At 44.9% G+C, this 23,578-nt stretch overlaps 2 protein-coding genes and 1 pseudogene across 9 annotated transcripts in view; 2 read left to right on the forward strand and 1 right to left on the reverse strand.

Moving 5' to 3' along the window:
* The first annotated feature begins 3,021 nt into the window (after positions 1-3,021).
* Positions 3,022-3,822, forward strand: LOC118555022 (large ribosomal subunit protein eL8 pseudogene; annotated as a pseudogene).
* A 1,963-nt stretch (positions 3,823-5,785) lies between these two features.
* On the forward strand, positions 5,786-22,617 carry IFT46 (intraflagellar transport 46). 2 transcript variants are annotated; one of them, XM_036122873.2, is made up of 13 exons: positions 5,786-6,016; positions 6,730-6,826; positions 8,072-8,146; positions 9,626-9,702; positions 14,002-14,141; positions 17,174-17,248; positions 17,394-17,487; positions 17,923-18,051; positions 19,518-19,639; positions 19,994-20,060; positions 21,254-21,314; positions 21,595-21,680; positions 22,134-22,617. In XM_036122873.2, exons 4-13 carry the CDS (start codon positions 9,661-9,663, stop codon positions 22,227-22,229), a joined length of 912 nt encoding a protein of 303 aa, XP_035978766.1. In that variant the 5' UTR covers positions 5,786-6,016; positions 6,730-6,826; positions 8,072-8,146; positions 9,626-9,660; the 3' UTR covers positions 22,230-22,617. The 2 variants fall into 2 exon arrangements, with proteins under 2 accessions (XP_035978766.1, XP_035978759.1); XM_036122866.2 differs by lacking the exon at positions 8,072-8,146.
* The window catches only part of TMEM25 (transmembrane protein 25), a 29,607-nt gene continuing 12,156 nt past the window's right edge, over positions 6,128-23,578 (reverse strand). For 6 of the 7 annotated variants that reach the window (XR_013442597.1, XM_036122817.2, XM_036122807.2 and 3 more), the window contains one exon: positions 13,145-13,505. Coding sequence is in view for 6 of the 7 variants with exons in the window: in XM_036122817.2 (XP_035978710.1) it covers positions 13,432-13,505 (74 nt within the window). In the remaining variant the exon portion in view is untranslated. Of the gene's footprint in view, positions 6,208-13,144; positions 13,506-23,578 lie in introns of those variants that run through there. The other variant, XM_078058905.1, reaches the window with a different exon arrangement.

The raw sequence follows: 23,578 nt of genomic DNA on the forward strand, positions 1-23,578 counted from the left end.
GTCTCCAACCGGAAATGGCGCGGGTCAAAGGGCGGAAGGCGGGGCGCCGTGGGGTGGGGAATGTGCCGGTACCCGGCTGCTGGGCAGGTTTGTGCCAAGGAGGTACGGGGGCTCGCTCTACAGCGGTGGAACCTCATGTTTCTGCCCTTTCACTGATGGTCAGCATCTTCGTTCAGTTAGGGGCATCTCTTACAGTTTATAAAGCTCTCATAGCCACTATATCATTTAATATACAAACTAACTGATGTGCATGAAGGACTAGTATCCAGAATATATAAAGAACTCTTAGAACTCAACAATAAAAAGATAAGGTAATTTTAGGGTGACTGGGCGGCTCAGTCGGTTAAGCGTCTGACTCCGGCTCAGGCCATGAGAGCCCAGTGTGGAACTCCCCGCTGAGCAGGATGTCTGCTTGTCTCTCTCCCTCTGCCCTTCCCCTGCTCGTTTTCTCTCTCTCTCTCAAATAAATAAGTAAAATCTTTTTAAAAAAAGAAAGTTAATTTGAAAAATGGGCAAAATAGGAGTGCCTGGCTGGCTGAGTCTGTAGAGCATGTGACTCTTGATCTCATGGTCATGAGTACAAGCCCCATGCTGGGTGTAGACATTACATACATACATACCTATTAAATAAATAAATGAATAAATGGGCAAAATAGACATGTCTCCAAAGAAAGTATACAAATAACCAAAAAGCACAAAAAAAGATGCTCAACATCCTTAGTTCTTTGGGAAATGCAAATCAAAACCACAATGAGATACCTCTTCGCAGCCAATAGGATGGCTATAATAATAAGTGTTGGTGAGAATTTGGAGAAATTAAAACCCTCTCACAATGCTGGTGGAAATGTAAAATAGTGCAGATGGTTTGGAAAAACAGTTGGGCAGTTTCTCAAAAATTAAACATAGAATTTCCATATGACCTATCAATTTCACTCCTTGGTATATATCCAAGAGAATTAAAAACATATGTTCATACAGGGGCGCCTGGCTGACTCAGTCAGAAGAGTATGCGACTCTTGAACTCCGGGTGGTGAGTTTGAGCCCATGTTGCTCGTAGAGATGACTTATAAATAAAAACAAACTTTAAAAAACATATGTTCATACAAAAATTTTACAATGATGTTCCTAGAAACATTATTCATAATAGCCAAAAAGTGAAAACAATGCAAATATCCATCAATAGATGAATGGAAGACAAAATGTGGTATATCTATACAGTGGAATATCAGTCATAAAAAGATACTGATACATGATACAACATGGATGATCCTTGAAAATATTAAGTGAAGGAAGCCAGTCATGAAAGACCATATCTTATATGGGAAGACTTGCTCTGAACCTGTTCATTTCACTTGTATGAAATGTCCTGAGTAGGCAAATCCATAGAGACAGGAAGTAGGGCTTCAAGGCACTGGGAGAGGGAAGGAATGGGGAGTGAGCTTTGTTGTTGTTTTTTAAGATTTTATTTATTTATTTGATAGAGAGAGACACAGCAAGAGAGGGAACACAAACAGGAGGAGTGGGAGAGGGAGAAGCAGGCTTCCCGCTGAGCAGGGAGCCCAATGCGGGACTCGATCCCAGGACCATGGGATCATGACCCGAGCCGAAGGCAGAGGCTTAATGACTGAGCCACCCAGGCACCCCTGAGGTTTGTTTTTTGAAGTGATGAAATGTTCTGGAATTAGAGGTGGTGACTGCACAACTTTGTGACTATACTAAAAACCACAGATTGTACATTTTAAAAGGGTGAGTTTTTATGGTTTGTATCTTTTATTTTACTTTAAGATTTTATTTTATTTTTTGACAGAGAGAGACACAGTGAGAGAGGGAACACAAGCAAGGGGAATGGGAGAGGGAGAAGCAGTCTCCCCCTGAACAGGGAGCCCAATGCGGGACTCGATCCTGGGACTCCGGGATCATGACCTGAGACGAAGGCAGACACTTAACAACTGAGCCACCCAGGCACCCATCTTTTTTTTTTTTTAAGATTTTATTTTTAAATGAATGTGGGCCTTGAACTCACAACCCCAAGATCAAGAGTCATATGCTCTACTTACTGAGCCAGCTAGGTGCTCCTAAATTATATCCTTTTAAAACATGTGTGCAGGAGGGGCACCCGGGTGGCTCAATTGGTTAAGCGTCTGACTCTTGATATCTGCTCAAGTCTTAATCTCAGGGCCCTGAGTTCAAGCTCTCTGTTGGGCTCCACGCTGGGTGTGGAACCTCCTTAAAAAAAAAGTGTGCAGGAAGCAAGGCTTATGCCTTTTTTATAGATGAAGAAAATGATGACAGGTTTAAGAAATTTACACAGGGGCGCCTGGGTGGCTCAGTCAGTTAAGTGTCTGCCTTTGGCTCAGGTCATGATCCCAGGGTCCTCGGTTTGAGCCCTGCGTCGGGCTTCCTGCTCAGTGGGGAATCTGCTTCTTCCTCTCCCTCTGTCCTGCTCGTGTTCTCTCTCTCACTTGCTCTCTCTCTCTCAAATAAATTAATAAAATCTTAAAAAAAAAAAGAAATTTACACAAAGTTCTAAGCCAGTATATAATGGAAATAAAACTCAAATCCAGTCTTCTGATTCTGTTGGCAGTTCCCCCATGCCAAAAGTCAGACTTTGAGTAGACCTGATTCAGCTGTTCTTCCCTACATCCTATATCATTTTATCCCATATCACTGGCTCAGCTCTATAGCACTCATCCACTGCTGAAATGCATAAACAGCATTCTTTTATTGAGTGTTTATTTTGTGTCAGGTACTTTACATGTTATCTCCAATCCTTTACAACAATCCAGATAAGGACACTGAGGATCAAAGAAGTTAAACACCTCTCCAAATTCAAACAGCCTGTAAATGGTAGAGCCAGGATTCAAAGTCAGCTTTTCTCATGATGACACTGCATCTTTTTATGTCTTGTATATTCCTTGATGCTTACTGAATACTTACAATGAGCCAGGCATTACTCTAAATTCTTCACATGGATTATCTCATTTATTCCCCACAAAACTCTCTCTCCTCCAGCCATTCAAGATGGCAAAAGAAAAGGAGGTTAAGGGGAACAAGGTGGCCCCAGCTCCTGCTGTCATGAAGAAGCAGGAGGCCAAGAAGGTGGTCAATCCCCTGTTTGAGAAAAGGCCCAAGAATTTTGGCATCGGACAGGACATCCAGTCCAAAAGGGACCTCACCCTCTTTGTCAAATGGCCCCACTACATCCGACTGTAGCAGCAAAGGGCTCTTCCCTGTAAATGTCTACACGTGCTTCCTGTGATTAACCAGTTCACCCAGGCCTTAGACTGCCAAACAGCTACTCAACTGCTTAAACTGGCCCACAAATACAGACCAGAGACAAAGCAAGGAAAGAAGCAGATTGTTGGCTGGGGCTGAGAAGAAAGCTGTCAGCAAAGGGAATGTCCCCACTAAGAGGCTGCCTGTCCTTTGAGCTGGGGTTAACACTGTCACCACCTTGGTGGAAAACAAGAAGTCTCAGCTGGTAGTGATTGCATATGATGTGGATCCCATTGAGCTGGTTGTCTTCCTGCCTGCCCTGTGTCATAGGATGGGCGTTCCCTACTAGCATTATCAAGGGGAAGGCCAGGCTGGGGCGTCTGGTCCACAGGAAGACCTGCACCACTGTTGCCTTCACATAGGTTAACTCAGAAGACAAAGGAGCTCTGGCTAAGCTGGTGGAAGCCATCAGGACCAATGACAATGACAGAAATGATGAGATCTGCCGACACTGGGGAGGCACCATCCGGGGTGCAAAGTTGGGTGGCTCGCATTGCCAAGTTAGAAAAGGCAAAGGCTAAAGAACTAGCCACCAAATTGGGCTAAATGGATGCTTTTAAATTTTCTGTACATAAAAGTAATAAAAAGTTCTCTTTCAGTGAGTGTCAAAAAAAAAAAAAATAATCCTCACAAGAATTCTCTGAAATAGGTACCACTAATATCTCTATTTTACAGGTGGGGAAACCAAGGTATAAAGAGGAAACCTAGGGGCACCTGGGTGGCTCAGTTGGGTAAGCATCCAACTCTTGATCTCAGCTCAGGTCTTGATCTCAGGGTAGTGAGTTCAAGCCCCGAGTTCGGCTCCACCACTAGGTGCAGAACCTACTTAAAACAAAACAAAAACAAAAACACAAAGAGGAAAACTATTCTATCACAGATGTCAGGGCTAGAGAGTAGCAAAACCAGGATTTAAACAAAGGCTACTCAACTTCAGAACCTGTACCCTTAAGCACTGCATTATAGAAGCTCACAGATTTTTAAAACTTTGCATGCCTGGGAGTATATATGTCAAACTGTATTTTTTATTTTTGTTATAAAAGCATACTGTAGAGCGCCTGGGTGGCTCAGTCAGTTAAGCATCTGCCTTCGGCTCAGGTCATGATCCCAGGATCCTGGGATCGAGTCCCACATCCTGCTCCCTAATCAATGGGGAGTCTGCTACTTCCTCTACTCCTCCCCCCTGCTTGTGATCTCTCTCTCACGATCTCTCTCTCAAATAAATAAATACATACATACATACATACATGAACATATTGTAAAAAAGACAAATTGTTAATTTTAAAGAAGTACAAATCTTGCCTGGAATTATTGTTTTATTGTGGCAGCTTCCAGGGGCCTTCGATATGGACCACCGAAGCTCAGACAAGATGAATTGATGCTGATTCTTTGGAAATATGACATTAGCTAAATTACACTGCATAAGAAAAGCACCGTGCTTCCTGCAAACATGCTTCCTGAGGAGAGGTTTAGAGGCAGTTTGTCATAATGGTTAGAAGCTGAGACTTAGGAATTTGACCCGTGCTTGATTCCCATTTTGACCACTTACTAGCTGAGTGCCTCTAGGCAAGTAACTTTTACCTAATCTGCCAATTGGCAGGAACATCTATCTCATAAGGTTGTGAAGTTAGATAATATATTAATAAATAAGGTTATATAATCTAAGTGCTGCTACATAGTAAGTGCTCAACAATACATACACATTATTATTAGCAATAACAGACAACACGGAAATTTTGAAATGTTTTGCAGTTCCATTTTTAACCCCATGTGTCTCAGGAGAGGTGTCTTCTCATTTTCCTTTTTAAAGCCACATCCCACTTTCCTCTGGCAGGTTTTCAGGGTCAAATTTCAACACTTTTGTTTCTCTCCCTCTCTCACTCCCCAAATTAACTATGTTTATGGTTTTGAAATATTTGTTACTTAATCTTCATTCACTCATTCCTTCATTCACCTATCCAACAAGCATTTTTAAAAGTGCCTAATTCATGGGGCACCTGGGTGGCTCAGTTGGTTAAGCGACTGCCTTCGGCTGGGGTCATGATCCTGGAGTCCCGGGATCGAGTCCCACGTCGGGCTCCCTGCTCAGCAGGGAGTCCGCTTCTCCCTCTGACCCTCTTCCCTACTCATGCTCTCTCTCTATCATTCTCTCTCCCTCTCTCAATAAATAAATAAAATAAAAATCTTTAAAAAAAAGTGCCTAATTTATGCATGGTACTGCTGCTATAAAGAACTTAAAAATTAGACACAGACCCTGCCTAAAGAAGCTCTGTCTTCTTCAGCAAATAAAAATATAGTATTTCTATACACAAAACACTGTATTTCCAGATCGGATGGCTCACTCCACCAACCGACATCCGTCGGCCGGCTGCGCCAAGCTGTGATCGCTAGATGCCGCCACAAACGCATTCCCCGAAACCATAGAAAAACAGGGGACCGCACTGCCCAGAGAGGCTTTGTCCCAACGCCACCAGATCCTCCCCCGATCCCTTTGCAGCTGGAAGAGACGCCAAGCGCCGGTGGAGAAGGTCTCACGAGACTGAAAGCAAATCTCGCGATTTTTATTTATTTATTTATTTATTTTATTATTTATTTATTTATTTTTTTTGCCTAGCGACTGACAACAAGGCCGGTCGCTCCACGTCGAAGCCCCTCAAGTGGCCTGGCCTAGTACTGGAGTGAGACCCCGGCCCTAGGCTGGGGTTCTGTCCACATAGAGGAGACGGATTCAGAGGGGCTGCAGGTAATTCGTACTCCCCCTAGCAGAAAGAGCACTGCCTTTCTCCCTCCCGAGAGGAATCTAAGGGGACTCCCCTTCCCTCCAACCCCCCCATCTCTTCCCTTCTCCTTGACAACCGTTCCTTCTCCTCGTCCTTCATGCCACCAGCAACCATTCCGCTTCCTTCACTCCCCAAGAAACTGCTGCGATCCGACCTGCAAGACAGGGGGTTGGAGATGGGGGTGATGCTCTTGGGATTATTGGATGGGACCGAGAGACTGGAGTTTATCCTCTCTTCGGGTAAACAAGGTGACTCCGGAGAGAGAACTCTTTCTAGAGCTTCTGCAGCCCCTTCTCCCCCACCCCCACACTCGGAAACCCCAACAGCTATGGGAAAACTGAGCGAAACTAAGGAGAGAGCTGCCGTCTAAGACGAATACTGTTCTGCCCTTGTGCGTGTATCTACAGCTTTGGGGAGCTGCTGCCTAGATTAGCTGTCTTTTCCCTCCACGATTCCCTCCTTCCTCAGCCAGGCTGTCAGCAGTTCCTAAATAAGAGTTGCAGCAGAATGATTTAACCGATTGACCTGGGGCCAAGAAGCCTTAAGGAAAATTTGAATGAGGGTGAAGGTTACAAGTAAAACCGGTGACTTGGGTAAGGAGGAGGAACCAAGGCTGGTTTGGAATTAGCTCATATCCTGTGATATGAGCTAAGTAATCATGTCTCCTTTCATTTAGACCAAGACTGTTGAAAACCAGACATATGATGAGCGTCTAGAGATTAACGACTCTGAAGAGGTTGCAAGTATTCATACTCCAACCCCAAGACACAAGGGTAAGAGAGAAATAAAGAGGAAAGAAGAGAAATGGTTCTCAGAACAAAGAATAGGATGGATCCATGATGGTCTCCAAGAAATTCCCATTTTATAATAGCAAATGTTGGCTATCAGAGTCAAGTTTGGCAAATACTTGCCATTATTTGTGTTTTCTGACTACTTAAGGGGGGGAGAAAACACAGCCCCCCAGATTCAGGATTTTCCTCCAACATGACCAGTGTTTCCTATCACTATTTGCTTTGTGATATGCTCTGCTCACAATCTGCCAGGGATTCATGGTTGGTCGGTTGGTTAGTTGGTTGGTTGGTTTGAACTTATCAAAACTGTTTTGCTCAGTTTTGAAGATGCTTGAGTAACCTGCCCTTAACTTGCAATCCCAATCAAAATCTCAGTAGAATCTTTTAACAGGACTTGACGCAGTCATTTATTCAACAAACATTTCTTGAGTGCCTACCATGCGTCAGCTTTATGCATGGCACTAGGCATACAGTATTCAAAGAGACATTGACCCTGCCATCCTGATGCTTGTAACCACGGCAGATCGATGATAAATGAGTAAACAGACATAATTACAAATGTGGTAAGCGCATCGATGGAAGCAAAGGGTTTGATATGATGGAGAATAATGGTGAGGAGCGGGGTCTACTTTTGACGGGTTGGTCAGGGAAGACCTGAGGCGGTAACATTTGAGACCAAAAGATGAGAAGGATTCAGACAGACATTGAGGAGAAGTAGGCCAGGAAAAGGGAGCAGCAGTGAAATGTGAAAAGGACCTCAGGCCAGAACGAACTTGGGTTCGTTTGAGGATTTGAAAGAGATCAGCATATGGTAGGAAGGAGTGGTATCAAAGGCACGCAGGCAAGAGGTAGGCAGAGGTAGGCAGGAGGCCTAACGAGGAGCTTTTGAGGTCATGTTCCTCGTAGGTGTGTCTTGGATTGAAAGGTGCAATGATGAGAGTCAGGAGCCAGTTGGAAGGACCTTTGCAATGGCTGAGTTGAGGTGACAGTGACTGGGATGTGGTGAGGAAGGTAAGAATAGAGAGAGGAGGCAAATAGAAGGTAATTGCTGATGGGTTGGGTTTGGCTCTTGGGTTAGGAATCAAGGATGACATCTGGGGTTGCTTGTTTATTGCAGTAAGAATACCTAACATAAAATTTACCATTCTAATCATTTTTAAGTGTACAATTCAGTGGCATTAAGTGCATTCATATTGTTGTATAACTATCTCTACTGTCTATTTCCAGAGCTTTTTTATCATCCTGAACAGAAACTACTCGTTCAACAATAACTCTCCATTCCCCTGTCCCTGGCAGCCCCTGGTAACCTCTATTCTACTTGGTGTCTATGACTTCATCCATTCTGTGCTCCACGAAAGTGGAATCATACAACATTTGTCCTTTTGTGTCTGGCTGATTTCACTTAGCATAATGTTTTCGTGGTTCATCCATGCTGTAGCCTGTGTTCGTTTCCTTCCTTTTTCTGGCTGAATAATATTCTATTGTATGTATAACCACATTTTGTTTATCCACTTGTCTGGATACTTGGGTTTTTCCACCTTTTGGCTATTGTGACTCTGCTGCCTGAACATGGGTGTACAAGTATCTATTTGAGTACCTGCTTTCAATCTTTCGGGTGTATATATATATGTATATATATATATATATATACACACATATATATATACCTAGAAAAGGTTTTTGATTTGAGCATGTATATAATCTCGCCAGCCATGGACATTATCATTTGTTTTCAGTTTGGGCAATGTAGTAGGCTGAAAAATGGTGTTTAACTGGCATTAATTTGATTTAGAAATCATTGAACATGGGGCGCCTGGGTGGCACAGTCGGTTGAGCGGCTGCCTCTTGGTTTCAGCTCAGGTCGTGATGTCAGGGTCATGAGATCGAGCCCCAGGTCGGGCTCCACGCTCTGCGTGGAGTCTGCTTGGGATTCTCTCTCCCTCTCCCTCTGCCCCCACCTAAAATAAATAAATAAGTCTTTTTTAAAAAGCAATCATTGAACATGGTTTTCATGCAAGTTACTTACATCTGATTATACTTTTATTTAGAGAGACACAGCGAGAGAGGGAACACAAGCAGGGGGAGTGGGAGAGGGAGAAGCAGGCTTCCCGCCAAGCAGGGAGCCCGATGTGGGCTCGATCCCAGGACCCTGGGATCAGGACCTGAGCCGAAGGCAGACGCTTAACGACTGAGCCATCCAGGCGCCCCTGATTATACTTTTAATTGTTCAGACTATTTTTATTGCTCTTATCATATAGATGCTGATTCAGACTTATATTTGTGACTATTATTTGCCAGGAGCTGGGTCAGTTCCTTTCACTTGAGTTTTGTCATTTGATCCTTACAGCAGTTCTGAGTGATAAATATTACTGCCTTCCTTCAGATGTGGGAATACTGAGACTCAGGCTAAGTCATTTTGTCCATGTCCTAGAGTTGTTCTTTAATCCCAGTCTTCTATCAATCCAGCCCTCTTATCACTTTATTAATTACTAACCTCATTTTGCCAATGTGTGAACTAAGAGCAGATTTTATATGATTTATGTAACAGCAGATAATCAACTAGTATAATGTCTAATCTGATGCCTTACACACAGTAATGCTTAGTAAATATATCCTGAATTGAGTCGACAGAGCCATGGCTAGAATTCAGTCTCCTGTCCTTTAACTAGATATTCTTACAGACCCTGTTCCATAAAACAGAACAAAAAAAATATTATAAACTAAAAATATTTGTCTTTAAAAATCATCTTAATAATCTAAAGGGAAAACTTTTCTCCTAAGGACTTCTTCATTCAGCCCATCTTCCTAACAAGACTATGGCCGACAATAGCGATGAGTATGAAGAGGAAAACAACAAGGTATGGTACAACCCATAGCTTCTCGTGGACTTTCTTGCTTTGAGCTGTTGGTAGTTAGTTTGAGGTGACAGTAGTTCAGTAGTAAACATTTCTTGGATACTCACCTCCAGGGGTTGGGTTGGGTACCTCTGAGCTCATGTAGGAAAATCAGGAGCAAAGAGTCTTAAGATTTTGATTCCTTCAGGAGTAAAGCCTACTAGTGCAGCTCACTTTTTGGTGAGGAATTTCATATAGCACAGGCCAGAGTTTTGCAGACTTTACTGATCATAAGAATCAAGTAGGATACTTATCTTTAACAATACGTATTTCCAGTAGTGCCCACCTGAAACTACTGAATCAGAATCTTGAAGGTAAAAGCCTGAGAATTTATATTTTTAGCAAGCACTCCAAGTAATTCTTATGATAAAGCAAGTTTGGAATTATTGGTCTGGCCATCTGTTCATTGTCAACATTTGGGATTCTGCCAATATTTTGTGAAAGAGACTTTAATTTTGAAGTTTTAAGACCCAGATGTCACTTTGTTGTTGTTCTGTGAACCTAGAGGATTACTGTTTCTGAATGAAAGATGGAAAGATGCCTACAGCTCTAGGCAGGACCAGGAAGCTGTGCATGTGCTCTGCTTAACAGCCACTGTGGCTGGTCTTAACACGTAATCCAGGGGTTACTTTTTTTTTTTTTTAGATTTATTTGAGGGGCACCTGGGTGGCTCAGTTGGTTAAGCTATTGCCTTAGGCTCAGGTCATGATCCTGGGGTCCTGGGATCGAGCCCCGCATCAGGCTCCCTGCTCAGCGGGGAGCCTGCTTCTCCCTCTCCCTCTGCCTGCCGCTCCCCCTGCTTGTGCTTTCTCTGTCTCTGTGTCAAATAAATAAATAAAAATCTTTTAAAAAAAAGATTTATTTATTTGAGAGACGGGGGGTCAGAGGGAAATGGAGAAGGAGAGAAGCAGACTCTCTGCTCAGCAGGGAGCCCCACACAGGGCTATATCTCATGACCCTGAGATCATGACCTGAACCTAAGTCAAGAGTCAGAGGCTTAACCGACTAACATACCCAGGCACCCCCAATGGTTACATTTTAATTGTCCTTCAAGAACAGGAGCTTTGCAGGGGCGCCTGGGTGGCTCAGTCATTAAGCGTCTGCCTTCAGCTCAGGTCATGGTCCCAGGGTCCTGAGATCGAGCCCCACATCGGGCTCCCTGCTCAGCGGGGAACCTGCTTCTCCCTCTCCCACTCCCCCTGCTTGTGTTCCCTCTCTCGCTGTGTCTCTCTCTGTCAAATAAATGAATAAAATCTTTAAAAAAAAAAAAAAGAACAGGAGCTTTGCAAACAAGTGAAGGATATCTGAAGTAATGCAAAAAGCTGTAGTAATGTAGACGACTGCATAAAAAGCCTAAAAGGTCATAAAAAGCCTAAAAGGGCCCACCTTGGGGTGCCTGCCTGGCTCAGTGGGTGGAGCATGTGACTCTTGATCTCGGGATCCTGAGTTCAAGCCCCACGTTGGGTGTAGAGATTACTAAAAAATATAATAAAGTATTAAAAAAAATAGTAGAGACACCTGGGTGGCTCAATCCTTTGAGTGTCAGATGCTTGATTTTGGCTCAGGTCATGATCTCGGGGTCGTGAGATCGAGCCCCACATCGGGCTCCCTGCTCAGCGGGAGCCTGCTTCTCCCTCTCCTCCCCACTTGTGCTCTCTCTCTCTGTCTCTCAAATAAGTAAAATCTTTTTTTAAAAAAGTAAATGAAGTAGTCCCACTTTGTGACTAGTGTGCTCTTTTAACATCTTACCCACAAAGTAATTTTTAGGCATTTTTCTGTGACATACAAAGCCCTCTGCCTTTAGATCAGAGATTTTGCAAAGCACAGCTTTGAAGAAGCAGACAAAAAAAAAGTGACCAATTTCCTAAATTGACCTAATTTTGCATATTCACCCTAAATTTCTCTAGTCTCCATCATGCTGTGGCCAATATTCAAGACTCATTTATCTTTCTAATTCAGTGTACGGCCACAATCAGCAGAAAGGAGATATTTTTGAACGGCCTTTAAATTGACCATCAGTATTCTTAAAAAGCTCCCTTTGCCAAACAAGGATAGCTTTGGCAGATTTTGAATTGAGAAAGAACAATTTGGGGCACCCGGGTGGCTCAGTTGGTTAAGTATCTGACTCTTGATTTTGGCTCAGGTCATGGTCTCAGGGTGTAAGATCAGAACCAACCCCCCCCTGCCCCGGCCTGTCCTGCACTGGGCTCGGCGCTGGACATGGAGGCTGCTTAAGATTCTCTCTCTCCCTCACCCTCTGCTGCTCCCACTCTCCCCCTCTAGAAAAAAGAAAAGAAAGAAAGAACACGTTAAGAGATTCTTAAATGTAGGGGCGCCTGGGTGGCTCAGTCGTTAAGCATCTGCCTTCGGCTCAGGTCATGATCCCAGCGTCCTGGGATCGAGCCCCACATCGGGCTCTCTGCTCCGCGGGAAGCCTGCTTCTCCCTCTCCCACTCCCCCTGCTTGTGTTCCCTCTCTCGCTGTGTCTCTGTCAAATAAATAAATAAAATCTTTAAAAAAAAAAAAAAAAGAGAGATTCTTAAATGTATACCAATAGAGCTAAATAAATTGTGCAACATTGTGTCATATGTCACACATATATTACAGATCAGTTAAAATATATTTTTATCCATGTATAATAAATCTGTGTTATGCTTAGAAGAACATGTGACCAAAAGCATTTCTGATGTCCTGTAATGTCACATTTTTTATATGTCAATAATTGCTTTACTGTAAGAGAAACATTAAATAATTTTTAAAACTAGAACCAAACATCTGTTAACCTCAATATAAGCCATATGGCATATGGAAACCAAGCTTTCAAAACCTACTTTTATTTTTTTAATTTTTTTTTTTTAATTTTTAATTTTATTTTTTTTAAGTACCCTACGTACGGTGAGGGGCTTGAACTCACGACCCTGAGATCAAGAGTCACCTGCCCTACCAATTGAGCCAGCCAGGGGCCCCTCAAAACCTATTTTTATTTTTATTTACTTTTTTTTTTAAAGATTTTATTTATTTGACAGAGAGAGACACAGCAAGAGAGGGAATACAAGCAGGGGGAGTGGGAGAGGGAGAAGCAGGCTTCCCGCGGAGCAGGGAGCCCGATGCAGGGCTCGACCCCAGGACCCTGGGATCATGACCTGAGCCGAAGGCAGATGCTTAACGACTGAGCCACCCAGGCGCCCCTCAAAACCTATTTTTAAAGGAGGCCAATTGCTTATCCCTCAGGTCCTAAGGATGGGCATACCACAGAGGCAAAGACATGGACCCTGTCTCAGATGCCCCTGCAAGTCCCCAAACCAGACTCCTCAGACACTTGAGAGGGTAGGATGGTACTCAGAGAAACCAGAAGCTCAGGAAGTAGGTCGTAATGCCAAGAATGGAAGGGTCTCTTGAGAGAACATGTAGTCATTGCATTTAATTGATGGGGTGGGGAAGGGCAATAGGGGCAGGTCAGGAACCGAAGAGAAGTGTCACTGAATGGAAGTAGAAGACTCCCAGTCCCTGGCACTGCTGGTCGGAATTCAGGCGCAGGGTTGATTAAGAACCTTCTTCTGATAGTTACAAGCAGCTTACACTGGGCTGTCTTGCAAATTAAATGCTAGGTTTCCTGTGATCCTTGTGAGTATGAAGATCCCCTAACGTTGTCTTCCGACTTCATGTTCCCCCATTTCCTTCCAAAATAACTCATCACAGGTGTCTTCGTCCTCTCACTTTTAGAGCTGAAGCTGACTGGATAAGTTTATGCACAGTTCTTGGGTCTCCTAAGTAATAGACATAATAGACAATTATTGGATAAAATGTATACCGAAGTCTCAAGGAGAAAAATAGAATATGGTTATAGAAAGTGAGGACTGGGACGCCTGGGTGGCTCAATCGGTTAAGCGTCTGCCTTTGGCTCAGGTCATGATCCCAGGGTCCTGGGATCGAGTCCCACATCGGGCTCCCTGCTCAGCGGGGAGCCTGCTTCTCCCTCTGCCTGCAGCTCCCCCTGCTTGTGCTCCCTCTCTCTGACAAGTAAATAAGTAAAATCTTAAAAAAAAAAAAAGAAAGAAAGAAAGAAAAAGAAAATGAGGACCCAGTTTTTGGCTAAGCAGGAGTAGACAAAGGTCCTTGCGGCCTTTCTGGGGAGTGCCAGCCTCTCTTTCTGGTGAATCAGTGCCAGGCGGGAGGGTATCTGTGTGAGCACTGGGAGGGATCGGGGCATAGGTATACTAAGCTTCTCTTTATGTGGTGCCTTCCATGCCTGCCCTATCTCAGGAGAAGAAGAAGCCCTCGCAGCTGACACCTCAGCGGGGCTTCAGTGAAAATGATGATGATGATGATGATGATGATGACTCATCTGAGACGGATTCTGATGAAGATGATGATGATGAAGAGCACGGGGCCCCTCTGGAAGGGTGAGGCAATCCCCCAGCCGAGGACCCCCAAGCAGGGAGGAAGACACTGGCCTGGGAGGAGATCAGTTGGGAGTGAAATTCTAGCATCTCTTTTGATCTCCCCTACTTAGGATTTTCAGATGTCTCAGAAACCAACAGAATGAATTTTCTTTCTTTTCTGGCCACACTGCCTCACTGAGTCCTGTGGTGTCACCTGCATGATCGGAAACATTTGTGGGCTCGGGGGTTCATGAGGATTTGCTGAATAAATCTAAAAGGTGGTCCCTGCCTTCAAGGAGCTCCCATTTTGGGAAAGGGAAAATAAAATTTATATAGATACCCAAGCAATTCTGTTTAGCAAGGAAAACACACATGCACAGGAGCATTTCTGCTTTAGGCTCAGCTCCTTTTTGGAGGGGTGGAGAGCAAGTGCTTTAGGAGCCCCAAGTGGAGGCAGATGTTCCTGGGTGATGCTTCGGCAAAAAAATCTCCTTACCCAGGGGCGCCTGGGTGGCTAGGTCGGTTAAGCATCAGCCTTCAGCTCAGGTCATGATCCTGGGGTCCTGGGATTGAGAGCCTCCCCACCCCCACTTGTGCTCACTCTCTCTCAAATAAATAAAATAAAATCTTTAAAAAAAAAATCTCCAGGGTGCTGGGTGGCTCAGTCGGTTAAGCATCTGCCTTCGGCTCAGGTCATGATCCCAGGACTCTGGGATCGAGCCCTGAGTCAGGCTCCCTGCTTCTCCTTCTCCCCCCTGCTCGTGCTCTCTCTCACTATCTCTCTTTCTCTTAAATAAATAAATAAAAAATCTTAAAAAAAAAAAATCTCCTTACCCTGTTCCAGCCCACATGCTAGATGAGTCATGACCCATCCCTAGAGGTTTTAATCAAAGTGGATTCTAAGGCCCATCCATTTCAAATACCATTACTGTTAAAGTGATGATGGTGTAGCCAATCAGTAGGATTCCATCTGGCCATTGAAAGATATAAGGCAGCACTCTCCACACTGTAAAGAACAATCTCCAAGAGAGAGTGTTAAGTTTTAAAAAGGTATAAAGAGTGTTTATGCTGGGCTACCATGTGTATAAAATATTACAGAGACTATCTCTAGGAAACACTAGAGACTAATAATAGTGATTACACTGGAGGAGGGACTTGGTGGGAAGGGGACAAGGGTGGAAGTGAGCCATAACTTCTCACTATATACATTTGTACCTTTCCCTTTATATCATCGGTATGTATCACTTATTAAATAGTTTAATAAAAATAAGTTACCTGTGGATTATCCACCTACAGGTAGACACTAAGTAAATGAGACAAAGGTTTAATTGCAGACTGACTTTTCATGCTTCCCAGTTTACTTCATGAACATATCCTGCTTTCATAAATTATAATCTGGGGAAATGGAAACTTCATATCAATAATATATTTAATTTTTTAAGCTACTCTCCCCAGAAGCACTTTCCAAGTCACTTATGTACTTTGCCAATGTTCATTACATTTTACTTAATTATAATTTAATGTGTTCTACTATTTTTTTTACTGTATACATTTCCTGTATCAATACTAGTACTGTTTTTTTTTTAAGATTTTATTTATTTATTTGACAGAGAGAGACACAGTGAGAGAGGGAGTAAAAGCAGTGGGAGTGGGAGAGGGAGAAGCAGGCTTCCCACCGAGCCGGGAGCCCGATGTGGGGTTCGATCCCAGGACCCTGGGACCATGACCTGAGCCGAAGGCAGATGCTTAATGACTGAGCCACCCAGGCGTCCCTACAAGTACTTTTTAATAACTATACAATATTTGAGGTTCCTGGCTGGCTCATCAGTAGAGTGTGCGACTCTTAACCTCTGGGTTGTGAGTTTAAGCCTCACATTGGGCATAGAGCTTACTTAAAAATTAAAAATAATAGTAACTATACAATATTCAACTTAATGTATCTAACCGTCTCTCAAGTATTGGATATTTTGTTTCTAATTTTTTACTTATATAAATAACACTGTTAAAAACATCTTTGTAGGGCGCCTGGGTGGCTCAGCTGGTTAAGCAACTGCCTTCGGCTCAGGTCATGATCCTGGAGTCCTGGGATCGAGTCCCGCATTGGGCTCCCTGCTCAGCAGGGAGTCTACTTCTCCCTCTCCCGCTCCCCCCTCTTGTGCTCTCTCTCTCTGAAATAAATAAATCAAATCTTTAAAAAAAAAAAATCTTTGTAAAAATTCTTATTTTTCTTGGGGCAAATTATTTTCATGTCAGAAATTAAAATCTCGGGCGCTTGGGTGGCTCAGTCGGTTAAGCGTCTGCCTTCGGCTCAGGTCATGATCTCAGGGCCCTGGGATCGAGCCCTGAGTTGGGCTCCCTGATCAGTGGGGAGCCTGCTTCTCCCTCTCACTCTCCCCTGCGCTCTCTCACTTGCTCTCTCAAATAAATACATAAAATCTTAAAAAAAAAAAAAGAGGGCGCCTGGGTGGCTCAGTCGTTAAGCGTCTGACTTCGGCTCAGGTCATGATCCCAGGGTCCTGGGATCAAGCCCCGCATCAGGCTCCCTGCTCCGCGGGAAGCCTGCTTCTCCCTCTCCCACTACCCCTGCTTGTGTTCCCTCTCTCGTGTTCTCTCTCTCTCTCTCAAATGAATAAAATAATAAAAATCTTAAAAAAAAAATTAAAATCCCATGTTATGTCAATTATACCTCAATTTAAAAAAAAGAAATTAGAATCTCATACCGTACTTTCTCTTCATCCCTTTCATTCAGAAAAAGGGAAAGAATTTATGCTACATTCTAAAATGTTTAAAAATTGTTTTAGATTTTCTGCAGCTCTTTTCTTCTTTGTCAGAGATAACTGAGCTAACTATAATCCATTTTAAAGTTGCCTTGCGAACCACCCTGGAGAGGCAGATGTGGGCAGGGCACAAACCAGGTGCAGAGTCACAGGGTCTGTGGTCAAAGTGAAGGCTGGTGGCGGGGGGGTGGGGGTGGGGGTGGGCTGGTGCTGAACCAGGGCTCAGCCACATCTGCTCTTCTCTGGCCACCTTGAACCATATTTTCCTTTCCCCAGGGCCTATGATCCTACAGATTATGAGCATTTGCCAGTTTCAGCTGAGATTAAGGAACTCTTCCAGTATATCAGCAGGTGAGCACTAGGCCCTCCTCCCATGACCCCCACCCCTTTCCTACCTCTAGTCTGAAACAAGCCTGTTCTTCCTAGATTTTTTTAGCCTGAGCAGTAAAGTTCATTTCCCTGACTTTCTCTACATTCCCTTGGCGATGTCTCCTAGGTACACACCTCAGTTGATTGACCTGGACCACAAACTGAAACCTTTCATTCCTGATTTTATCCCTGCTGTTGGGGATATTGACGCATTCTTAAAGGTACAGTCGGCACATCCTAAAAATGACTTCTTAGGTGTTTCTTCTGACCTCTCTATACTGTTAACAACTCAACTAATTTCCTTGGCTAGCATTGGCTGTCTTGATGTATATTCTTCATTTCATTGGAGTTCTCAACCTTGCTCTCCAAACTCTACTCATTGCTATTTAGGTAATACTTGATTATATCATTATATATTCAAAATTTGTCATTCATTTACCTCCTAATTATCAGCTGTACATTTAGGGCACTGTAGATCCTGTATTTTTTTATAGATAGTGTTTTAGTACAGCATGATATACAAGCATGTCTTTTTAATACTAGTAATAATAATGAATGGGAAGAGTTCTTCCTCTTCAACTTATTGGAAACAAGAGGTGTGACCTTTTTATGTCCCCCCCCCCCCCATTTTTTCTTTCTTCCTTTCTCTTAACCAGGTCCCACGTCCTGATGGAAAGCCTGACAACCTTGGCCTGTTGGTATTGGATGAGCCTTCTACAAAGCAGTCGGACCCCACAGTGCTCTCACTCTGGTTAACTGAGAATTCCAAACAGCACAACATCACAGTAAGATCCTGGCCTAGTACAGCCCCCCCCCCGAGAGGGCCAAGAGCAGAGGCTGTCTGGTATCTGTGCCATCAGAAGGGGTGGCTATGGTTTCAGGCCAACCCTGTTTTTTTAAAAGACAGTTCATTGAGATGTAATTTACTTACCATGAAGTTTGCCCTTTTGGATTATACAATTCAGTGATTTTTAGTGTATTCACAGAGCTGTACAAACATCACTGCTATCTAATTTAAGAACACTTTGATTATTCCAGAAAGAAACCTCATACCCGTTAGCAGTCACTCCTCATTCCCCACTCCTTCTAGACCCTGCTAAGTACTTCAGTTCCTTCTTTTTCTCTATTTGAGTGGAGTTGACACACGTTACGGTAGTTTCAGGTTACAGCACAGTGGTTGGACAAGTTTATACACTCCGCTGTGCTCACCCCAAGCGTGGCTGCCATCTGTCACCACACAGCGCTATTACAGTACCACTGACCTTGTGCCATGCCTTTTATTCCTGTGACTTACTCATTCCATAACCGGAAGCCTGTATCTCCCTCTCCTCTTCACCTATTTTTTTTTTTTTTTTTAAGATTTTATTTATTTGCGAGAGAGAGAATGAGAGACAGAGAGCATGAGAGGGAGGAGGGTCAGAGGGAGAAGCAGACTCCCTGCTGAGCAGGGAGCCCGATGTGGGACTCGATCCCGGGACTCCAGGATCATGACCTGAGCCGAAGGCAGTCGCTTAACCAACTGAGCCACCCAGGCGCCCTCCTCTTCACCTATTTTGCCCATCCCTCCCACCCCCTACCCTCCGGCAAACACTAGTTTGCTCCCTGTATTTATAGGTCTGATTCTGCTTTTTGTTTATTCGTTTTTTTTTTTATGATTCCCCATTTAAGTAAAATCACATGTCACTCCTTTTTTTATGGCTGAATCATATTCCATCGTATGGACATACTGCATTGTGGTTCTCCATTCTCTAGTTGTTTCCACTTTTATTAACATGCTGTTGTGAACTTGTATGTACGTACAAGTTTTTGTGTGGGCATATATTGTTATTTTATTTTGAGTACATATGTAGGAGTGGGATTGCTGGGCCGTGTGCTAACTGCTTAACATTTTGAGGAACTGCCACACTGTTTGCCAAGCAGCTGAACCATTTTACAATCCCCCCACAATGAATGAGAGTTCCAGTTTCTCCACATCCTCGCCAACACTTGTTACTGCCTGTCTGTTTATTCCAGCCATCCTAGTGGTGTGAAATACCATCTCAGTGTGCTCAGTCCTGTCCTGTTGACCTGCCCCCTTTGCATGGCTCCAGAAAATTTTACCAGAGTTTCCTCTCATGTGCATTGGCGGCCGTCAGGCTTCCCCATTCATTAGCTACCTGCTGTATACGAAATAGCAGCAGGATGAGCCATCCAATTAAAGTAAGAGAGCTACTTTAATGCCATCAGCCAGGGTTTCCCCTTATTTTTCTAGCAACATATGAAAGTAAAGAGCCTAGAAGATGCAGAGAAGAATCCCAAAGCCATTGACACATGGATCGAGAGCATCTCGGAATTACACCGTTCGAAGCCCCCTGCAACTGTGCACTATGCCAGGTAAGAAGTAGCAGCCCCTTCCCCACAGGAACCGCTGGGCGCCTTCACCGCCCTCGGGCCCGTTGCTCCTGAGGGGAGGGCCCCCAGGCAGAGGACATACTGCATTAGCCTGCGGTCCCGTGGATCCTGACAGCTACTGGCTGAGACTGCAGACATAAAGATGATTTATCTGGTACTACTTAGCCATTCTTCCAGACCCCAGAGCTTGGATAAATAAGTCTGCCCAGTCTGTGTTCTCCTGAAATCCTCATGTGGCAGACTGACCACCTCCCTTCATTCCAGAATCTCCTGACCCAGAGGTTGCTGATGTCATCAGCCCACATTTCTTGTTCATATTTACCTCTGTCCATATAGGCCCATGCCTGATATTGACACGCTGATGCAGGAATGGTCCCCAGAGTTTGAAGAGCTTTTGGGCAAGGTAAGTGGGGAGAGCAGGAACTACACAAGTGTGGCATTTACTTGAAGGCCCAGTGTTTGCTCTCTTCCTGTATTTTTTTAAGTTTTTTTTTTTTTTTTTAATTGACCCACTTTAAGTTTATTTATTTATTTATTTATTTGAGAGCCAGATAGTGCGAGCACCAGCATGCAAGCAGGGGGTAGGGGCAGAGGGAGAGGGAGCATGGAGCCTGACTCGGGTCTCGATCCCATGACCCTGAGATCATGACCTGAGCCAAAATCAAGAGTCGGACACTTAACCGACTGAGCCACCCAGGCGTCCCTTAAGTTTTTCTTTTTTTTAAATTTTATTTTTAAGTAATCTCTACACCCAACCTGGGGCTCAAACTTATAACCCTGAGATCAAGAGTCGCATGCTCTACCGACTGAGCCAGCCAGGTGCCCCTCTCTTCCTGTATTTTATTATCATTCACTTTTTAATTGGAGTATAATTCACAACAGAGACATACACACGTTTATTTTCAGCATCTGAACAGTTTTGTATAATGAACACATCAGATCAAGACACAGAACATCACTAGCATCCTGGAAGCCCACTCATGCTTCCATACACTTCCACCTCCAAACGTAATCACTATCCTGATTTTTTTTTTTTTTAAGATTTTATTTATTTATTTGACTGAGAGAGACACAGTGAGAGAGGGAACACAAGCAGGGGGAGTGGGAGAGGGAGAAGCAGGCTTCCCGCGGAGCAGGGAGCCCAATGCGGGGCTCAATCCCAGGACCCTGGGATCATGACCTGAGCCGAAGGCAGACACTTAACGACTGAGCCACCCAGGCGCCCCAGTGTCCTAATTTCTAACAGCATAGATCAACTTGCCTATTTTGTGTGCTCTCTAGATCTAATCATCCTCTTTTGTGTCTTATTTCTTTTTCTCTTAAGAAAGAAGTCAGGGCACCTGGGTGGCTCAGTCTGTTAAGCGTCTGCCCTTGGCTTAGGTCATGATACCAGGGTCCTGGGATCGAGTCCCGCATCAGGCTCCTTGCTCAGCGGGGAGCCTGCTTCTCCCTCTCCCTCTGCTTGTGCTCTCTCTTTCTCTCTCTCTCTGACAAACAAACAAACAAATAAATAAATATCTTTTAAAAAGAGAGAGAGGTGCTGGCCCCGGTGAAACCTCAGCCTTCTGACTCTGGTCTGTCCCATGCTCGTCCCAGGTGAGCCTGCCCACGGCAGAGATTGACTGCAGCCTGGCCGAGTACATTGACATGATCTGTGGTAAGCTCTTCCATCCCTTCCTTTTCCCCGTCTCTGGACGAATACACCGTGGGGTTTTGCAAAGGCTCCTTTGCTCTGGGAAGATAGCATCTTGAGTTACAGCCAGTTTGCTGTTTGGCAGCACTGAAGGTGGTATTTGGGCTTACGTGACTCCCCACCAGGTCAGCCCCCAGAGTCATAGCGACACATCCCATCTGGGAGGGCCATGGCCATCCTAAACGTAAATGCCCCATAATTCGCAGTTGTGTTTGGTTCTGCTCATGGGAGCTCTTGATTTCAGCCATCCTAGACATCCCTATCTACAAGAGTCGGGTTCAGTCCCTGCACCTGCTCTTCTCCCTCTACTCGGAATTCAAGAACTCACAGGTAAGACTAGAGAAGTGTCTTCTGCTGTAGTGAGGAACGCTCCAGTCTCTACTACTCCAAGTCAACTGGGATTTGCCCTTGGACAAGGAAGGGTGTTTCTCCAAGGCTTACCATCACCCTTCCCTGTTATTCGAAGAACAGCAAGCAGGAAGGGTGGGGCTTTCACAGGGAGGGAAGCAGAAGAGCTGTAGGCCTTTGGCCTGGGGGACACGCCAGGGACACTCACCACAGGGCTTAAGGAATGGACGCAGGGCAGAAGGAAAAAAGGGGTTCATCTTTGAAGGGGGTGGGGCAGATTTCTAGCTGTTTTTCAAAGACAACACCAAGGAATTGTTCTGAAAGTAGAATTGGGGAAAAATTGGAGCTTAACGGGCTGTAAAGAGGTTCGTTCTTGCTCAGATGCAGCAGCTAGCCTACCAGATACTCCATGTACCCTCTCCTCTTTCCTCACAGCATTTTAAAGCTCTAGCTGAAGGCAAGAAAGCATTCACCCCTCCATCCAACTCCGCTTCCCAAGCTGGAGATGCAGAGACATTAACCTTCAGCTGAGACACCCCCCGGGTCTCTCTGCTCCCAGGCTGAGCTCCCGCCTCTGCGCTGGCTGAGGCGACACAGTCATCAGCCATGTGGCGACCGCGCCCGCACCACAGCCTGACTCGGACGCGGACGTCCTGCTGCCCTCTCTGCCAGGAAGTACTGCGTGTGTTCCTTAAATGGCCTCTGCCTGTCTCCGGTTTTCCTCCCGTGGGAATTATGCACCTACACCACTGTGGGGACTTGAGTTAGAAGAATAGAAGGACTGGAACGTCTGGGATTCTGGGGTCCTCAGGTTGGGAGGAAAACTTCAAAGATGTTCTTTTTGAGACAGCGACGGAATTCTTTTCTTTCATTCTTAACGTTATTGGCAAAGATTTGGCAAATAAAATGCTCCACCTTCCAGGTTGTCCTGCTCTTCTATAATATGAAAAGAGAAAAGACACACTGAGCATAAGGCGGAGCTAAGGATCAGGCCCAGTAATGGCATTAAGTGAACAGCAGTTTCAGCAAATCAACTCTGTGAAAGAAAAGCACATCCCTCGCCTCCAGGGTTGGCAGTAGAGGGCGATGATCTTCTCCCAGAGCTGACTTTCCCTAGGGGTCTCTCACCAGTTACTGCTGCTGCTGCCTTGCAGTTTACCTGCCTGTCTAGCTCCAGACCTGTCTGGTTGTGGTCTCCAGAGAGCCTAGCTGTTGCACCATCCGGGTGAGAGGTGACTGTGCCCTGGACGAGGGAGGAAGCGGTGGTGGAAGGAGAGACGGGACAATTCAGGAAATAATTTGGAGGCTATATCAGCCAAGCTCCAGTCAGGAAGTCAGAAAACGTGCTAGTTCATTCTTTCTTTTTTTTCTTTTTTTTTTTTTTTTTTAGAGGGTGGGGGGGGGCAGAGGGAAAGAGAATCTGAAGCAGGCTACACCTACCCTGGAGCCCAGTCTCACGACCCCGAGATCATGACCTCAGCTGAAATCAAGAGTCGGACACTTAACTGACCGTGCCACCCAGGCGCCCCCATGCTAGTTATTCTAACACGGGGTGTTAACGATGGGAAATTGGTCACAAAGCATTGGAAGGGCTGACAGAGCAAAAGGGAGAAGGGACGGTGGGCCGCAGGAAGGAGAGGTTCAAGGGGAGGCATCTGTTGCAGGTGCCGGAGGCAGAAGGGCTGCTGCAGTGGTCTCGAGGGGCTGAGGGGGCGCCACACTGAAGCACTAAAGTCCGCACGCCCTCACCCCACTACCGGATCAGCTGTAAGTAATAGCTGCGACTTCCTTTCTTCCACCTCCTTTCTTCCACCTTCTCGTATCCTGCGGGCACCTCCCACTGGCAGAAATCAATAGCTGGCAAGGGAATCTGGAAACCC

The sequence above is a fragment of the Halichoerus grypus genome, chromosome 11 (genome assembly GCF_964656455.1).
Source record: "Halichoerus grypus chromosome 11, mHalGry1.hap1.1, whole genome shotgun sequence".
NCBI lineage: Eukaryota > Metazoa > Chordata > Mammalia > Carnivora > Phocidae > Halichoerus > Halichoerus grypus.